Source organism: Vigna unguiculata, chromosome 2 (genome assembly GCF_004118075.2).
Source record: "Vigna unguiculata cultivar IT97K-499-35 chromosome 2, ASM411807v1, whole genome shotgun sequence".
Lineage (NCBI taxonomy): Eukaryota > Viridiplantae > Streptophyta > Magnoliopsida > Fabales > Fabaceae > Vigna > Vigna unguiculata.
The window spans coordinates 2907864-2927101 of NC_040280.1; the positions used below are offsets into that span (position 1 = coordinate 2907864).

At 35.3% G+C, this 19238-nt stretch overlaps 1 protein-coding gene across 1 annotated transcript; it reads left to right on the forward strand.

Annotated features, from left to right (window-relative positions):
- The first annotated feature begins 676 nt into the window (after positions 1-676).
- Positions 677-1273, forward strand: LOC114174372. The gene has a single exon (XM_028059211.1). The coding sequence runs from the start codon at positions 677-679 to the stop codon at positions 1271-1273; it is 597 nt and encodes a 198-aa protein (XP_027915012.1).
- The last annotated feature ends 17965 nt before the right edge of the window (positions 1274-19238 follow it).

Below are 19238 nucleotides of genomic sequence, written 5' to 3' on the forward strand. Positions count from 1 at the left end.
GACCAGAGAGGAGGAAGTGAGTTGGGAGAATTTCAAAAAGAGATTCCTAGAAAAATATTTTCCAGATAGTGCTAAGCATGAGAGGGAGGCTGAGTTCTTGACCTTACAACAGGGTAATATGACTTTGCAGGCTTACGTTAACCGATTTGAATATCTGGCGAGGTTTTACACCCAGAATATCACAGAGGAATGGCGTTGTCAAAAATTTGAGAGGGGTCTACGACATGAACTGCTCAGGGTTCTGGTGCCACTCAGGATCCGAGAATTTCCCCTCTTGGTGGAACAAGCAAAAAGTGTGGAATAGTTAGAGATGGGGCCTAGTCAAGTAGTCAGACCGTAGAGGAATGTTGTGGAGGCTAGACACCAAAAGAAGCCTTATAATCGACCTCAGACGTCGTCACAAGGGTTGAAGTGTTTCTAGTGTGGGGGAGCACATTTAAAAAGAGACTGCCCCAGACTTGCTCGTAAAGCAAGGAGTAGTGGAGGAGGACGAAAGTGTTCTGTGTGTGATCAACCCGGCCACTTTGCGGACAGGTGCCCTCATAAGAAGACGGTCGTAGAGCCACGACCATAGTTGCCCTCTATAGAGAGGCCAAGAGTAGTAGGGAGAGTGTTTGTGCTGACTAGCGCCGAGGCAAACCGAGCAGGTAATCTTATACTAGATACATGTGTAATGATGGGTCAGAATGTATGGGTGCTTTTTGATTTGGGAGCTTCACATTCTTTTATTTCCAATGCATGTGTGAGGAGGTTGGGATTAGAGGTTCATGACTTGGGGTGCGAGCTAGTAGTCTCGACACCGACGTTTGGGCAAGTTACAACCAGTACTAGTTGTGATGGATGCTCGATCGAAGTGGCGGGCTGTAGGTTCAAGGTGAACCTCATCTGCTTGCCGTTGGAGGATTTGGATGTGATATTGGGGATGGACTGGCTGTCCAATCACCATGTGGTAATGGATTGTGGACGGTGCAGATTGATATTCCCAGAAACTGAAGGGGTAAAATTGATTTCATCTCAAGAAGCTATGAAAGAACTGGGAGAGGGAGCTACCTGTTTCATGATGATAGCTCAGTCAGAGAAAAAGAGTAGTGAAGAGCAGATCCGTAACATATCTGTGGTGGCTGATTTTGCGGATGTGTTTCCTGACGAAGTTCCTGGATTTCCCCCAAGCAGGGATGTGGATTTCACTATCGACCTCATCCTTGGGGCAGGTCCGGGGTCTGTCGCTCCTTATAGAATGGCACCAGCTGAATTAACAGAACTCAAAAAGTAGATAGAAGTTCTGTTAGGGAAGAAATTCATCAGGCCAAGTGCATCTCCATGGGGAGCCCCAGTACTACTGGTTAAGAAGAAAGATGGGAGTTCCAGATTATGCGTCGACTACCGTTAGTTAAATAAACTGACAATTAAGAACAAGTACCCATTATCGCTGATAGATTATCTATTAGATCAGCTGCGAGGAGTTGGGGTGTTCTCAAAGATTGACTTGAGATCTGGGTATCATCAGATTTTGGTCAAGCCAGAGGACGTAAAAAAGACGACATTCCGATCTCATTATGGACATTACGAATATATCGTGATGCCGTTTGGAGTGACAAATGCTCCAGCGGTGTTCATGGATTATATGAATTGCATATTCCGACAGTGTTTGGATAAGTTTGTTGTTGTGTTTATCAATGACATCCTAATTTACTCCAAAGATTAGGATGAACACGCTGTGCACTTGAGGGTGGTGCTAGAAATTGTAAGACCCGGGAAAAATTAAATAATTAATTAAATAGTTATTTAATTAAATGCGGGTGAATAGAATCTTTAAGGTAATAAATGCAGAATGTGTGATGTGGAAAAGTACTAGCTCAAATGGTTGAGAGTACTTGATTTGTGTGAGAGGACTTGGGTTCGAATCCTATGTATGCTATTTTTGTGTGTTATTAAATTAGCATTATTTTTATGTGTATTAAACATGTTGTGGAGTTTTATAATAATTGAATTGTATTGTTTAGTATGAGATATGATATGAATTGGTTGAATGGTTTGGCATTGAAACTCTAGAGGGACCTCTAGTGTGTGCCAATTGCATGGGTGTGGGTTCAAACCTTAGAGGGACTCAAATGAAACTCTATTTTTGCCATTTTTAGGTTTGTCTTGAATTTGAAAGGTTAAAGGAAACCCTAGTAAACTTAGCAGCCAAGGATGGCTGAAAAGACAGAAGGTATTATGCAATTGAAGGGTAATCAACACTGTCATTAAACCTTAATTTCGTTTTTAACCATCAAGCATTATTAAACCTCCATTATAAGGCTCATTAGTGGTAAAAAGGGGGGTGTGGTTAGCTGGAATTAGAGGAGGTGCGTTGAGGACCAAGAGTTCAGAGAGGGACAAGTTTCTAGAGTGATAGGCGAGTTGAGTTAGGAGGGTAATTTGGGAGGAAGCCATTGGTGAACATTGGAGTTTTAAAGAAGTCAAATTTTGAGCAAGGAAAGCGTTAATCCAGGTTAGGGGAGTTGTTTATGTTGGTTTTATTTTGGATACGATAAACTATGCCATGTGTGAATGGAATTGCATTGTGTTTTTTGCGTTTTATGATGTTTTTCGTAGTTTTCTGGATTTTTCCCAGAAACCGCCTGGCAGTGTTGAAGGACCGCCAGGCGACTCATACGTTCAGGACCCAAAAACTGGGTTTTCTTCATGCACCGCCTGGCGGCAAGGTGTTACCCGCTAGGCGATATAAACTGGTTTGTCCAGTTCTTGCAGGTTTTGGGTGTTTCTGCGATGTTGGACGTCTGGGTTAATTTATATGATGCGTGTATGATTGAGCTGTTGTGTGATTACCTGTAATCGCGAAATTGGTGGAAGATTTCACGAATTTTCGTGTGAGTTGGTATTTTAGGTTTCGCTTGGGTTTGGGAATGAATTGTCATAAGCGATGGTACTGAGGCGCATTGATTTGGGAATGACCTGTCAGTAAAGCAACAGGTTCGACTTGGTTGGTGCCTTGCCATGGGGCGCATTGATTTAGGGTTCTTATTGTAAATATTTTGAGAGGGGATGGATTTTATTACCTAGGATATTTAAATAATAAACAGAAGATCAAATATGTGCATGAGGTGTTTCTTACATGTTGGTAGCTGTTATGTTAGTTGGGTGTCCAAGTATATGTAAAATACTGATCAGATTGGGGTGGAATGAATAAAAGAGTGTAAGAGTTTTAGAAACCGGGGTATATTGAGTATGAGACCCAGTTTAAGGTAATTAAAAGGGAAAAGGATGGGTGTAAGAATTAATTGGGTATATGGCAATACTTTGAGTATGGAATATTCACAGAATAACTTGTATGATGATAAGTGGTAGGGATGCTATTGTTATTTGTGGCTTGTTAGGTTTGAGAGTCAAATAAGGTATGCTATGACATGATAATAATTGAGTTGGGCATGAATTAATTGAACTAAGTATGTTTTAGTTTTGGTGATATGTCTTAAATACTATAAGTGGTGTGTGGAATTAGTATTGCAAGTTGAGGTATTCAGACCTGTAAAAAGTGCCAAGAACCAGTAGCATTTCGCTACCGGTATGGCGCCTGGCGACAGGGTTGTGTCCGCCAGGCGGTGACGAAGAATTACGGGTTCTGTTTTGTCAGCGGTGCCTGGCGGTGGGAGTGTGACCGCCGGGCGGTTTTCTGTCTGTGTCCGCCTAGTAGTGTCTAGGCGGTGACAGGCAGTGTTTGTGGCTGTAAAATTTGGGTTTTACTTTGATTAGTGGACTTGAAGGACTAAGTTCACCTCTTTTATGCTTGGGCTTGACGGACTAAGTCCAATAGGGGTCTGGGATGTGCTTGAGTGGTTGAACGCATGATGGGCATGGAACTAGTTGAGTTTTCGTCGGCTACTATTGGGCGAGGAGTCCTTAGTATGGTGATTGCATGCGATGGACACACGATGGGCAAGGAACTGTGATGTTCCTGTCGGCTACTATTGGGCGAGGAGTCCATAGTATGGTGATTGCGTGCGTGCCAGGGTCCAAGTTGAGTAAGCTTGGATGTTGTACTACAGGCGAGGAGTCTGTGGGGATGGACTATGAGCAGGATTGGCTCGTAGGGTTGGACCACGAAAGGGATAGTTTCGTGGAAGCACAGTAAAAGTCCCAGGACCTAGTTTCATGCATATGACTCATGAAGGAATATAAGATCAGGGGTGGATAATTTGTAATTAACATATATCATCAAATTTTTATTGGGATGGGTATCATATTTAATTTGTTTTTATATGCATAGCTCACCCTATCTGTGTGTGTGGCGATGATCGGATGATTTATTATCCGGGAGCAGATAATTTGACAGGTGAGCCAGGAGACGTTTGAGACTGGAGTGCGGGATCTTATGGGCTTTTGAAGACTTGAGTTTTGATGTATTTTTTTTAGTTTTGAATATTAGCCATTTTGGGCTTTTATAAGTTGTAATAACTTTGAATTGCGAACGTTTATAATGTCTTGAACTTTGCGATTTTAATTTTCCCGCGTTTTGGGAACATGTGTTTATAAATGAGGAAATTACCTATGTCGTCATATTTATTTCATTTTATTTAATTGTTTACGTCATTTTCAAAGTAATATTCCTTAGGGATGTTATAGAAATACTCAGGGAACATCAGTTGTATTGAAAATTATCCAAATGTGAGTTCTGGATGAGTGAAGTCCAATTTCTTGGGCATATAATCTCGGCTCATGGTATCGCAGTCGACCCTACAAAGATAGAAGTTGTGTTGAAATGGGAACGGCCGCAAATGGTGACAGAAGTGAGAAGTTTTCTAGGGTTGGGCGGGTACTACCAGCGGTTTATAGAAGGGTTCTCCAAAATGGTAAGTCCCTTAACGCAACTCACGCGAAAGGACAAACCCTTCTCATGGACAGAACAATGTGAGGCATGCTTTGAAGAGATGAAGAAGAGACTGACCACGGCTCCGGTATTAGCCATTCCTGATACAACTCAAGGATTTGAAGTGTACTATGATGCGTCATACCAAGGGTTAGGATGTGTATTAATGTAAGAGAAAAGGGCGGTAGCGTATGCTCCCAATTCCAAGTCTTTAATGATCATAAGAGTTTAAGGTATTTATTTGATCAGAAAGAACTTAACATGAGAAAAAGGAGGTGGATGGAGTACCTTAAAGATTACAATTTCGAGCTCCTCTATCATCCAGGCAAGGCTAATGTGGTAGCCGATTCCTTGAGCAAGAAGCGGGTACATATGTCTTCGCTGATGGTGAAAGAATTGGAACTGACAGAGAAATTACGCGATATGAATTTGGGATTACAATTGGATTCTGATCATATCCGGTGCAGTATGTTAACGGTTACAAACACCTTTCTAGAGGAGATTCGAGAAGGGCAGGTGCATGATGCCGAGTTACAACAGATTGTTGGATGGTTGGGTACAGAGAAAGGGAAGGAATTCAAGATGGGGGCTGATGGTATCTTACAATTCCGTGATCAGGTTTGTGTGCCTGGAAATTGGAGGATGAGGAGGAGGGTTCTGGATGAGGGACATAAGAGCCGCCTCAGTATCCATCCGGGTATGACGAAAATTTACAAGGACCTCAAGGAGTTATTCTGGTGGCCTGGGATGAAAACAGATGTGGCGGACTTTGTGGCAGCCTGTTTGGTGTGTCAGAAGGCTAAAATTGAACACCAAAGGCCAGGAGGTACCCTAGAACCGCTGGAGATACCCCAGTGGAAGTGGGATGGTATCTCTATGGATTTTGTGACTCACCTGCCTCGATCTGTAAAAGGGTATGATGCCATTTGGGTGATAGTTGACAGACTTACCAAGTGTGCGCACTTCTTGCCAATCAATCTGAGGATGTCGATGGATAAACTTGCAGAGCTATACATTCAGGAGATCGTAAGATTACATGGAGTTCCAACAAGTATAGTGTCAGATCGTGATCCTAGATTCACTTCACGGTTCTGGCAATGTTTACAAGCAGCACTAGGAACTCAACTGAGAATGAGTTCTGCATATCATCCTCAAACGAATGGTCAATCGAAAAGAACAATTCAGTCACTAGAAGATCTGCTTCAGGCGTGTGTATTGGATCACTTAGGTGGTTGGAGTGAAGTACTCCCCTTGGTGGAATTCACATACAATAATAGTTATCACTCAAGCATTGGAATGGCGCCTTACGAGGCATTATATGGAAGAAGATGCAGAACCCCACTATGTTGGTATAAGGATGGAGAGTCAGTGACGATTGGGCCGAAGTTGATACAACAAACGACGGAGAAGGTCAAACTGATTCAGGACAGGATGCGTGCGACTCAGAGTAGACAAAAGTCGTATGCAGATAAAAAGGAGGAGGCCGTTAGAGTTTCAAGCGGAGGATCATGTGTTCCTACGGGTCACCCCGACTATAGGCATTGGGAGGGCAATCAAATCCAGGAAATTAACGCCGAAGTTTATAGGGCCATATCAGATTAACAGGAGGATCGGGCCGGTAGCATATGAAATTGCGTTGCCACCACATCTAGCAAATTTTCACAATATGTTTCACGTGTCCCAGTTACGGAAATACATTGTAGATCCCACTCATGTGCTAGAGACAGATGATGTCCAGTTCAAGGATGATCTGACATTGGATGTGAGACCAGTAAGGATAGTGGACTCTTAGGTCAAGAAACTGAGAGGGAAGGAGATCCAGACGGTAAAGGTTCTTTGGGATGAGGCAACACAAGAAGCAACGTGGGAAATGGAGGAACTCATGAAGGAATCATATCCATATTTATTTCCTAGTAAGTAAAATTTTTTAGGACGAAAATTCTTTTGAGTTGGGAGTAATGTGAGATCCAGGAAATTCATAAAATTAATAATTAATAGAATATAAGGAATGAGTGGTTGAGACTACCTTAGGAGAGTTCTTTGATAAATCCTAGACAAGAAACAATGGGAACCTAAGTGGTTTAGAGCACTTAATTATGTTGAAGGGACTTGGGTTCAAGTCCCGAGCATGTCATTAGTAGATTTATTTAATTTTGTTTTAATTTGCAATTATATTGTGAATATGAAAGCATGATTTAGGTTCGCACGAATGGGTAAATTGACATGAATAATGTGATTGGTTTGTTGGTTTGCATGTGGTTGAGGGGTTGGAAGCATGTGGGTTTCGAGTCTTGGGTTGGAGAAAATGGACCTTTTATATTTTTTTTGTGTTTTGTTAAGTAATGGAAAATCTATAAAAACTATAGAAATTCCTTAGGAAATCAGAGAGGCGTTAGTTAGGTGCAGTAATCAAGAGTAAATGGCCATTAAAATTAAAAATATAAATTAATTTTGTTTTTTTTTTTATTTTTTTATTTAATTTGGGCTGAACTGGTGAGAGAGAAGGGAGTGTGATAACCAAGAGGAATAGAGAGGGGACTGGAATTTTCGTGGTCTAGAGATGGAGAGTGAGGGTTGAAGGGAGTTGAAGAAGATACCCTTAGAGGAGGCTTTGGACAACAAGCACAAATCATTAAATTGTAATTGGAGCAAGGAAAAATCGGGTAAGGGGAGCTGTTCATGATTGTTATTTGTATTTTTACTGTTCTGGAATGATTCTATGGCTTGATAGTTGCGTTTCTATCATTTTCATGTGAATTTTGTAAATTCTGGACATCTGCCCAGAAACCGCCTAACGGCTACGAATGCTCCGCCAGGCGACACATCCATCTCTGATCCATTTTCTGGGCTCTGTGACGAACCGCCTGGCGGCAATAGTGAATCGCCAGGCAACGTGCACTGGAGTTGTGTGATTTTGTTGCGTTTTGATGATTTTGGGATATGGTTGGACTACTATGTTTATATAATATAGATGATATGTTCATTGATGTGTTTGGGTGATGATGAACTAGTGTGTGGGAATCTGATAGATATGGGGTTGGGTACAAACGCATGATCTCTATAGGTTATGTGCGATTGCTATTTGTGATGTATGAGAATCGGCAATATGTTAATAAGAAGCCTCAATCAGTTTGTATAAAATTGAACAATGTGTGTTAATGCATGAATACATGTGGTCGAATTGTGATGAGAAATTGAATTGGGAAAAATTTAGGGATAATAGATTTCTGCAGAGGTGAGGGAACCTGAATGGTTCTGGAATCACTGGTGCGCCGCCCGGCGGTATCTGATATACCGCCAGGGGATCCCGAGCTGCCAGCACCGGTTTGGCATGTTCAGCGGGTTGGGGTGTGCAGTGGGGAATCAAGGATTAAAGTATGGGTGTTGGGGAATGATTGTTAGTATAAAATGTGGGTACTTGTGTGATGTAAGAGTTATCAAATGGGTTGGGTTGATGCATGAGCTATATTAGGTGGACTTGAGAAAATTGAACGAGTATTCTAGCAGGACAGCTTCAGTACGATTGTATGCGTGTTCAGATTGCTGGTATGAAATCGTGCTTATATGAAATGTCTGATATACATAATTGTTAAGGTGTCAAATTAGTTTGAGATGGAGCATATGAAGGTTGGTGGTGAGTGTCGTTATAAACTATGTGTTCGAAATATTATGATATGAAAATAGTGTTCTTGTAAAGAGGTGAGGTAATGATAATAATGGCATTCAGATCATAGTATCGCATGTGCAAGTTTGGGGACTGATCCTTGTATGTTTAACTTCCAATATACACGAATGAGTACTTAAATGGGTCGATACTTGTTAACTTGATGATTTGATGACTGTAGTATTGTAAATGCTTGTAATTAGTGATCTGGATGTGAGATTAAATGGTTGAATGTGTATGAAAATCCTTGAAAGTGTTTAAACCAGTAGAGGAGTGTCTTTATTGGTGTGGCGCCTGGCGGTAGGAGAAGCTCCGCCAGGCGATGAGCCACGAAACAGAGAGCATCGTGAGGAATGGCGCCCGACGGCAAGGGGAACACCGTCAGGCGGTCTGGAGCTGTTCACCTAGCGATTCATAGGGCAGTGCCAGGCGGGAGCGCAGTGACAGGGGTCCTTTGCAGATGGATTTGCATGGGTGTTTTCTTTTCTTGATAGCTTGGTCAAGGATATGCTGGATTGGTTACGAGCGGAGAGGTTTGTAACGGAGTTGTGAGATGCGTCATTGATGCGGGCGGGGAGGTCCGTAACTTTTGTACTCTTGTGTGGGGATACGAGCGGGTAGGTTCGTATGTTCCGTGCTCACACTTGAGGCTACTATAAGCGGGGAGGTTCATAGTAGGTGTTCACGCATGTTGGACTACGAGCGGGCAGGTTCGTAGAGTTGGACTACGGGCGGGGAGGTCCGTAGAGTTGGACCATGAGCGGGTAGGTTCGTGGGAGCATTATAATCCCTAAGGACCAAGGTTGTGGTTGAATCTTTCTCATATAGGTTATGAGATTGGAAGTATATTGTGATAACAAGATCACTAAACTAAAATTAACTAAGTTAGATTAGGCGAGGGCCAATTCTTATTATCTTATTGTTTATATTGTTTTTCTTTTTTAGTTCACCCTTTCTTGTTTGTGTGTTTGTGTTTGGCGATGATCACGTGACTTGTTACGTGGGAGCAGATGTGACTTCAGGTGAGAATGTTGAAGCATAGAGACGGAGCGGGGGCTTACGATGGGAGATTTTTCCATATCTTTATTTCATGCATTTTGCAATAGACTTTTTGATGTTTTCTTTATTATGAACTTGTAATAAAGATGAAGTACTATGATATGGTTATCGCGATAAAAGTTTATAATTTTCCCGCGCTTGGGAACTTTATATAATGTTGGATTTCCAAAATGATTTATGTTGTATCTAGTAATATCCATCTAGGGTGTTATAGTATCTATATGTGTTTCTATTCATAAATCTTAAGTTCAAACTCCACATTATATTTATTTTTTAGGGATTCATAATGTATCATGTATCTACATAAGCATTTCATTTAGATGGTATAAATTTTAATTATACAAAAATATTATTTTACTTCACATAACTAATATTATATTACTATTATTATTATTATTATTATTATTATTTTATTATTATTATTATTATTATTATTATTATTAATATGATTGTTATTAATGAAGATTAGTATTCATAATAATAATAATAATAATAATAATAATAATATTATTATTATTATTATTATTGGTTTGAACGGATCCATAATGTATCCTATAATCTACATTTTATTTTAGTAATAACATGTCTATACACATTTTCTTTTAATTTATTATATAACTCAAAAGTTTAATTATAAATTTTAATTATACAACAATTTTTTTTACTATACCTAACTAAAAATATATTATTATTATTATTAATATGATTAGTATTAAGAATTATTTATTATTATTATTATTATTTTCATCATCATTATTATTACTATTATTAGTATTATTATTTTGATCATTGTGTATGGAATTCATGATACACAATGTCTTGACTATTCTACTACTACTATTACTATTATTATTATTATTATTATTATTATTATTATTATTATTATTATTGTTGTTGGAATAAATATACTATTATTTATATTATTATTATTATTAATGAATATTTATCATTATTATTATTCTTAGTAGAAATAATAATAATAATAATAAAATTATTATTAATATAATTATTATTGTTTTGTACGGGATCTCTAACCCATAATATAACTAATTTTGTTTTAGCTATATACAAATTTCATGTTATAATTAAGGTATGTATGATCTATTATATTAATTTTAAGAAATAGATATTAAGATAATACTACTTATTTATAATTAAATTTTTATTATTATAAAAATATTCACAAAATTCAAAATATTATATTTATAATCAAATACAATTATAGTACTTATTAAGATTATATAAATTATTTTTTTAAAATATAGTAAAAATTAATTATTTTTCTTAAGAAAAAAAAGACCCGTGTAGATACTAGTTTACACTAAAGCAAACCACACATTCGACTTTTGTGAATCCACATAGGCCTTTTTTTTCTTCCTCTATTAGCTAAGTTTTATTTTTTTTTATTTTTATTTTTTAAGAAATTTTCTAGTTTGAACATGTGTAAAAAATTTCATTTGGGTGTTTCTTTAATTTGTAGTATTTATAGATTTTCTAAGTATCATCGTACAAGAATTATGTTGGATAATAAAACAAACTTGTTAAAATAATGGAAATTTGACTCTAAGGTACACTAAGATGAACTTGTTAAATGTATTATTAAACATGATCTTCGTTATATGTTGAGAACGATAAGGGTAAGGAGGTAAACCAAATTTACAATCTCTATATTCTCTATATTGAATATCTAATCCAAACTAGAGATGGCAAATAAACCCGTCTCCGTGGGTATTGCCCGAACCCGTCCCCGTTTTGACGGGGAATCCCCGCATTGACTGGGTATGGGTATGGATATGGGGAATCCTCGACTTTTTCAGTTGGGTATGAGGATGGGTATGGGGATATACATATACCCGCCATAATACCCGTCCCCGTCATATCTCTATTCTCGTTTAAATTATTAAAATATTCACAATTAATCAACTCACCCCTATATATATATATATATATATATATTCTATTTTTTATTTCTTTTAATTATTTCATTTGTCATGAACCTCATTCTCATCTCCAATATATTTTTTATCTTATCATAACCTTTATGTAATTATGTTAAAATGATGTATGTTAATAAAAAAAAAATTATGCCTCACATTTGAATATTTATATTACTTTTAATATTTTTATTTATTATAAATTTTCCTTTCACATGAGAATGTTTATACTCTCAATTTAAGGTAATATAAAAAAAATTCTTTACTTATTATTATTATTAATTTTTGTTTAATTTGAAGAACTCTTTTGTTTCATTAAAATAATTATTGTTATTTTTCAACCATTAGGTATATATGTTGATATTTGAAAAGTTTTCTTAGTTCTCTAAGATATTTTTCGTCTTATCATACCTTAGCTATACATTTGATTTCCTTTGTGTGATTTTTTTCGATAGTCTCTCAAATTATTTCTAAAACACACATTTGTTAGTTTTTTAATATTTTTATTTATTGTTTTTATTTTCATCATGTAGAATAATATTTCGTTATATTCTATCTAATTATTTTTTATTTTATAACTCATTATTAATCATAATGTAATTTTTTCACTTTAAATTCTATTTGAAGTGGTTAAAATTATATATATATATATATATAATGATATTTAGGAATAATATATGATAATTCACTACAAGAAAAACATGAAATGGTGACTGATTTAGTCAGTAACCATATCAGTCACTATTTTTCATCATTGGTGGTAGTAGTTGATTTATTATCTGAATCAATGACTAAATTAGTGACCGATTCAATGATCGAAACGGTACTTGATTTAGTGACCAATTTAATTACTAATTTATTTGTAATTTAATGATAAATTTTTTGGTCACTAATGATATTTCTATTTAATTTTAACCACTTCAAACATAATTTAATAATTAGTTCTCTAAGGTATTTTTCATTTTATCATACCTTAATTATACATTTGATTTCTCTTGTGCGATTTCTTTCGATAGTCTCTCAAATTATTTCTAAAACACACATTTGTTAGTTTTTTAATATTTTTATTTATTGTTTATTTTCATCATGTAGAATAATATTTCGATATATTCTATCTAATTATTTGTTATTTTATAACTCACTATTAATCATACTGTAATTTTTTCCACTTTAATTGTATAAATAACTTTTATTTACTACAATATAAAAATTTAATGTAATTTCTATGAATATTTTTTGTCACTATCCAACATATAATGAAGTTCAAAAGATACAAAATCTATGTCAAAATTTTATTATTATGTTTATTATTTGTTCTTTGTGTCATTTTGATCAAGTGATGTATTATAACTTTTATTAGTGTATAAAAAAGAGATTCATTATAATTTAAAAAATTGAAGTAAACAAACATTTAAAATATATTTTAATTTGAATATTTGTTTTCCTTTTATTATTATGTTTATTATTTGTTCTTTGTGTCATTTTGATCAAGTGATATATTATAACTTTTATTAGTGTATAAAAAATAGATTCATTAGAATTTAAAAAATTGAAGTAAACAAACATTTAAAATATATTTTAATTTGAATATTTGTTTTCCTTTTATATTTTTTTGAAATATTTTTTAATTTTATCAACTAAGTCCATCAATGTTGTAGTTTGCAAATTTAATAAATGTTTTGGTTCACATGAAATTTTATTTGGTATTCTAATATAAAATGTAAACAATTATAATTTATTTTAAGGTATTTGACATCGAAGAAAATCCTCCTAATATTGAATATTTCATAATATTATGTTTTCTTTACCGTAATTTTTTTTCTTTTATAAAAATTAATATTGAAGTAGTTAGAACGCGGGTACGGATATGGGTACGAGATTATACCCGTTACCCGGTGGGGATGGGGATGGGAAAAAAGTTTGATACCCGTTGGGTTTGGGTATGGGGATGGGGATGAGTTTTTTATGCGGGGATGGGTATGGGATAGCGAAACCCATCCCCGCCCCGCCCCGTTGCCATCTCTAATCCAAACCATTACATCAACTTCATTTGTAGTAACTATTGCATAAGACATGAAATCCTCTTATCAAATGACAAAAAGGTAATTGAATTTTAATAATATATTTATCACAAATTATAAATGCAAAAAAATTAAATAAGTACAATTTTTTTTATTTAGAAAACTAGTTAATGAGATAATATATCTGAAGTGGTCAATAATAAAGATTAATTATATGTTAATTATATATATATATATATATATATATATATATATATATATATATATATATATATATATTACATAAACATTTAACTAATTAGGTGGTATCTTTTCTAGTAAACACATGCTGAAGTATTGTAAATGTTTAGTTGTCTTGAAAGTGTTTAGGTGTTATTTTGTGGTGATTTAATTAAGGTGGTCAATGTCACATTGATATCCACTCTTCTCTACATTTTATGGATCTTTACTTTGTTTAATTACATATCCCATAAATGTGGAAAGTATCAATCAAGTTGTGTCAAGTAAGATGTAAATGTTTTAAATAAGATATCTTGTTAAACATTAAGCTTTGAACTATTTAAACAACAATAATACATTATGATTTCTTTTAACAAAAAAAATTGTAATTCTTTTTACTTCTTAATTAATAAAAAAAATCCATTAACTTGTTGACCTATCATAAATTTAGACTAGATAAAAAGAATTATTATAACCTAGTTTTAAAACATAGTTCTAAGGGACAAATATTTATGAATGTTGCCTCAAACCAAGTTTAACTCATCGCTTTTATCTTTTAAACTCATTGAGCTTGTGCTTGTTTTAGGGTTTTACTATTCATTCAAAAAGAAAAGTGAATGTTGATTATGTTTATTTGTAATAGTGAGAGTGAATTTGCGAGCGATGATTTGCAGTGAGGATATAAGTATGATCCTCACTACATTGAAGAGAGATGCTAAGAAAGATACGTCAACAACTACGAAATAACACCCCAACCCTCATTTTTAACTCTATATTTTCACCTTTTACTTTCACTATGTCGTGCACTGACCATCCCCTTTTGCATGCATTCATTACGCAAGTCTGCATGAAAGGAATCTTAGCATAGATTACTACCATATGTCTTGAGTTCTTATTGCAAAGTGTTCTTACTAACTGGAACTGGAATATCTCGCAATATATACCATGCAATACAATTCAATTGGATCTTTAAGGATTGTTTTTTTTCGTCCATATGTGTTTGTTTAGTACTTATAGGGTCGAGTACTTGCAAAAGCACTTTGACACTTAAGTTAGGTCTAGCAAATTGTGAAATGGTGAATGAAATCAATGAATGAAAAATGTGGTCATTATTAGTGACTAAATTTTGTCACCAAATATTATTTAATTATTATTATATTATATTTTATTTTATGTTGTAATTTTACTTTTCAATGTTCCTCTCATTTTTTAAACTTCCCCAAAATTTCTCAATGTAAAACTATTTCCCATTTGTAACAATGTTCCTCTCATTTGTAACAACTAATAGGTGTTATCTTTTGTAGTAAACACATGCTAAAGTATTGTAAATGTTTAGTTTTATTGAAAATGTTTAGTTGTTATTTTGTGGTGCTTTCATTGAGGTGATCAATGTCACATTGATATCCACCCTTATCTATATTTTAAGGATCTTTACTTGCTTTAATTACACATCTTATAAATGTGGAAAATATAAATAAAATAGTTTCAAGTAAAAGGTAAATGTTTTATATAATATATCATGTTATTAAATATTAAACTTTGGACTATTTGAACAACAACAATACATTATGATTTTTTTTAACACAAAAATATCCATTAACATATGGACCTAACATAAATTTAGTCTAGATAAAAAAATTATTATAACCTTGTTTTAAAACATTGAGGGACAAATATTTTAATTTTACCCATATATCCAAGTTAAGTTGGATTTGATTTCTTGTTTAGAGAGTCCAATTTATGAATGTTGCGTTGGACCAAGTTTAACTCATGTTTTATCTTTTTAACTCATTGTGCTTGTGTTTTTTTCGAGGTTTTTACTATTCATGAAAAAGAAAAGTGAATGCTGATTATGTTTATTTCTAATAATGAAAGTGGATTTGGGAGCAATGATTTGCAAAGAGGATATGAGTATGGTCCTCGCTACACTGAAGGGAGAAGCTGAGAAAGACACGTCAACAACTACGGAATAACACCACAACCCTCTTTTTTAACTCTATATTTTCACCTTTTTCTTTCATTCTGTTGTGCACTCACATTCACCTTTTGCTTTCACTATGGCATGCATTTAATACGCGAGTCTACATGAAAGGAATCTTTGCAAAGATTACTGCCATCTGTCTTGACTGCTCATTTGCAAAGTGTTCTTGTTAATTGGGACTAGACTATCTCGCAATATGGACTTGCTATCTACCCTGTAATACGATTCAAATGGATGTTTAATAATTGCTTTTACTCCTCCTTATAACATCTTGGACGAATATTACTTAATAAAAAATAATTTAAATTAAATTATCCTTTAATATTCTTTTTCAAAAGCGTGATAAATTTGAACATTTATTAAACACGCGTAAATTTAAAAATCTATAATTCAACTTAATTATTACAAATTCCAAAGTTGAACCAGAATTATGACCAATACATGATAAAAGAAATAATTTTTTTTAAATCATTCCCCGCAGCTAGTCCTCACTCCGGCTCTATGCATTAATGATGAAGGATCGTGTCGGATTTAGGGTGAAAAACGTCTCGAATGAATTTGGGTACGAACCCTAAAACAAAAAGGGGGAAATGGAGGACGTCGATTGGAGATTTTTGCGGAACGAGAGGAAATCACGCGACTTGGAGGAGATTCCAAGATAAGTGAGGAAGATCCGCCACTTTGAATCGGAGATTCAAAGATAAGGATCGGTGGTTCTGAGGAGAACCTCGAGACTTGAGAGAAAACTCAAATTTTCATATAACTCAAATCTCAATACAAATGTGTCTCACAAGGGCTTATATATTATGGGCCGAAACACCAAAAGACCCAACACAACAAAAGGTTCGATAAAGCCTAAACAAAAACATTATAGAAATTATAAAAGAGTTAATATTCTACGATCTGAAGCTAATCTGAGATCTCTTTGAAGGTCTTGGGCATGATTCCCTCAACTGCTCTGAAATCCCTATGACGATCTTGAACCACGCCTCCATCATTGCCTCCAGGTTAGAGAAAATTTGACCTAGAATTTTAGTTCTTTATTACCTACAACCAAACACATAAACATAAGTGCTGAAAGCACACAAAACCAGAATAGTCTAAAGACAGAAATAAAATGCTATATAAAAAAATGAAATTGGAATCATGGGAGAAGTCAATCTTTTATTATCAAGGTACTTGGAGATTGTCCTCCAAGATCAAAGATAAACTTGCAGAACACATCAAAGAGTTTCAACACAACTATACTATCCATAGTGAAACAAAAAGGAAAACAACCCCTAGTAATTAGAATAGAAAAAGAGTGTCCCTGAAATCCCTTAGGATTTTCATGATAGGACAAACACACAAGCAGATGATTAAAGTCGGGTTCATGTTTTGCCCATGTTGTTGTTGCCTTTTCTATCATCTTTTCTTCACCCTACTGCTTATGCCATTGCTTCTTAATGTATAAGTCTTCCGTAGGCATTAAGACAAAAGGGGAGGGGTTAGTAAGTGTTCCCAATGAAAATACAACATGATGATGTGAACGGGAACAACAATTTAATGCATTATCATCCCCCTTTAAGGATTTCATCTCAACCATGCATGTCAGGGGTATGAGGAAAGACTCCTTCTCGTGTTTCTCTCTTTGTTCTTCTTCTTCCTTTTCTTGTCACTCTTTCTTCTTTTTATCTCTTAGCTCGTTCTCTTTTATTTCTATTAGCGATTTCTTCCTTTGTTCCCTCTCCAAATTTTCTACTTGTCTTGCTTTTTCCAACATTTCCTTTAGTGTTCTTTCCGCATTCTCTCTCTCTCTCTCTCTCTCTCTCTCTCTCCCTTTGTGCTTGTTGTCCTTGTTTGACTTCGAGCTTTTTTCTAACACTCCTCTTCACCTCTTTCAAGTATACAATGTAATCTTGGAGTTCCTGAAGAGTCATGTACTTGGCATTCCAATTAGGACATTGATAATTTTCATGTCCATAACCTTCACACTTGTTGTACCTAATAGCACTTGTTTTGTCTTTTGGCAATGATCGTCTATCTTCATGTTGCTCCCTTCTAAGATTTCCAAGTTTGCTATTCAACCTGATAATTCTAGACATAATGAAGTTGATATCTTCTATCAAGGTCGAAAGTGTATGGAACATTCTGGAGTGCTCAAAATTCCTAATTCCTACAGTAAAAGAGAGGGAACAAGAACTAACACAAAACACAGTAAATGGTTAGCAAAATAAATGTAGATAAAGTTATCAAATGGGCCTCACCATTCCTTACGTGTTTACACTCAATTCCACTCGTGTTTCACTCTCAAAGTGTATTCACTCGCTCTCAAGTTCCTGTTCAGTTCTTCAAAGAACCTCCAATCATCCCATCAAGAATTCAATATCAAAGTGAAAGATGTAACGGATCTAAGCTCAACTCCGGAGGCCAAGGAAAGAAACTCTAAGACAAAACCAAGGAAATTTGAAAACAAACTAAAAAGCACCAAAATCAAGAAATGGCTAAACCAAAAAGGAGTAAATATGGGACAAAACTAGGACTATGACAACGAGAAAAGCACTTTTAAAGACAAGAGTAATCTAAACATTGTGTTTAGAATTACCACTGGAAATGTGAAACAAAATACTTAAGTTAAATTGTGACGATTAATTCAAACTCCCACAAGCAATACTTCCAACAATTAAGCTCAAGGTACATTGTTCCACAACACGAGAATATAAGGAAATATCAAACTCAAAGGAATATGATAGACAAAAGACTCAAGCAAAGCAAAGGTGAACAAATAATGACTCTAAATGGTAAGAATAGGTAAAGCTAAATGCAAAATCATATCAAAAAATCAACCAGAGACATGACTAAAGCACCACAATTTTGCACCGAGCAACACCCAAAACAACACCAAATATCACCTCAATTCACGCCCACACATGTTGTCCAAACAAGAGAGTTTCATGCCAAAAATAGTCATCAAACCACCTTTAATATCTCCAAAGACAACACCAATTAAATAACGACAAGGCTGCCACTTGGACCGTTTAGAAATGTTTTAAGTTAATGAATTGGCTATTGCACAGGACGTTCAGTTGGACCACAATCTTCAATGGTTGGCACCAAAGTTCACCAAGTACGTTGTTGTCAATCACTACGGGTTGTAACTGGCATGGCTTAAGCGAGTGAGGCATGGCTTAAGCGAAGGAGGCTTGCGGGATGGGAGGCTTTCGTAAAACATAACTCTGCTGCAATAAAAGTCTTGCCCAATTTCACTTCGGGATCACCAATACAAACATGTAGCATTCACCGAACCAACACCATTTACAGCTCTAGCTGTGTATATGTTGCTATAGAGTCATAACACCACGTGCCACTCAAAATTCTACTGCACCAACACGTTTCCAAAAGCAAAGAAATAAAACACTGCAACCAATGTTTGTCGCCAAACTAAATCACCTAAACACAATGGATATCTTCAATTGCATAAGCCATACCACATGGAAATTCCAATTGAATG

Bases quoted from the DNA above. Each gene is read 5' to 3' on its own strand.
- LOC114174372 (XM_028059211.1), top strand. From the start codon at position 677: ATGGGTCAGAATGTATGGGTGCTTTTTGATTTGGGAGCTTCACATTCT.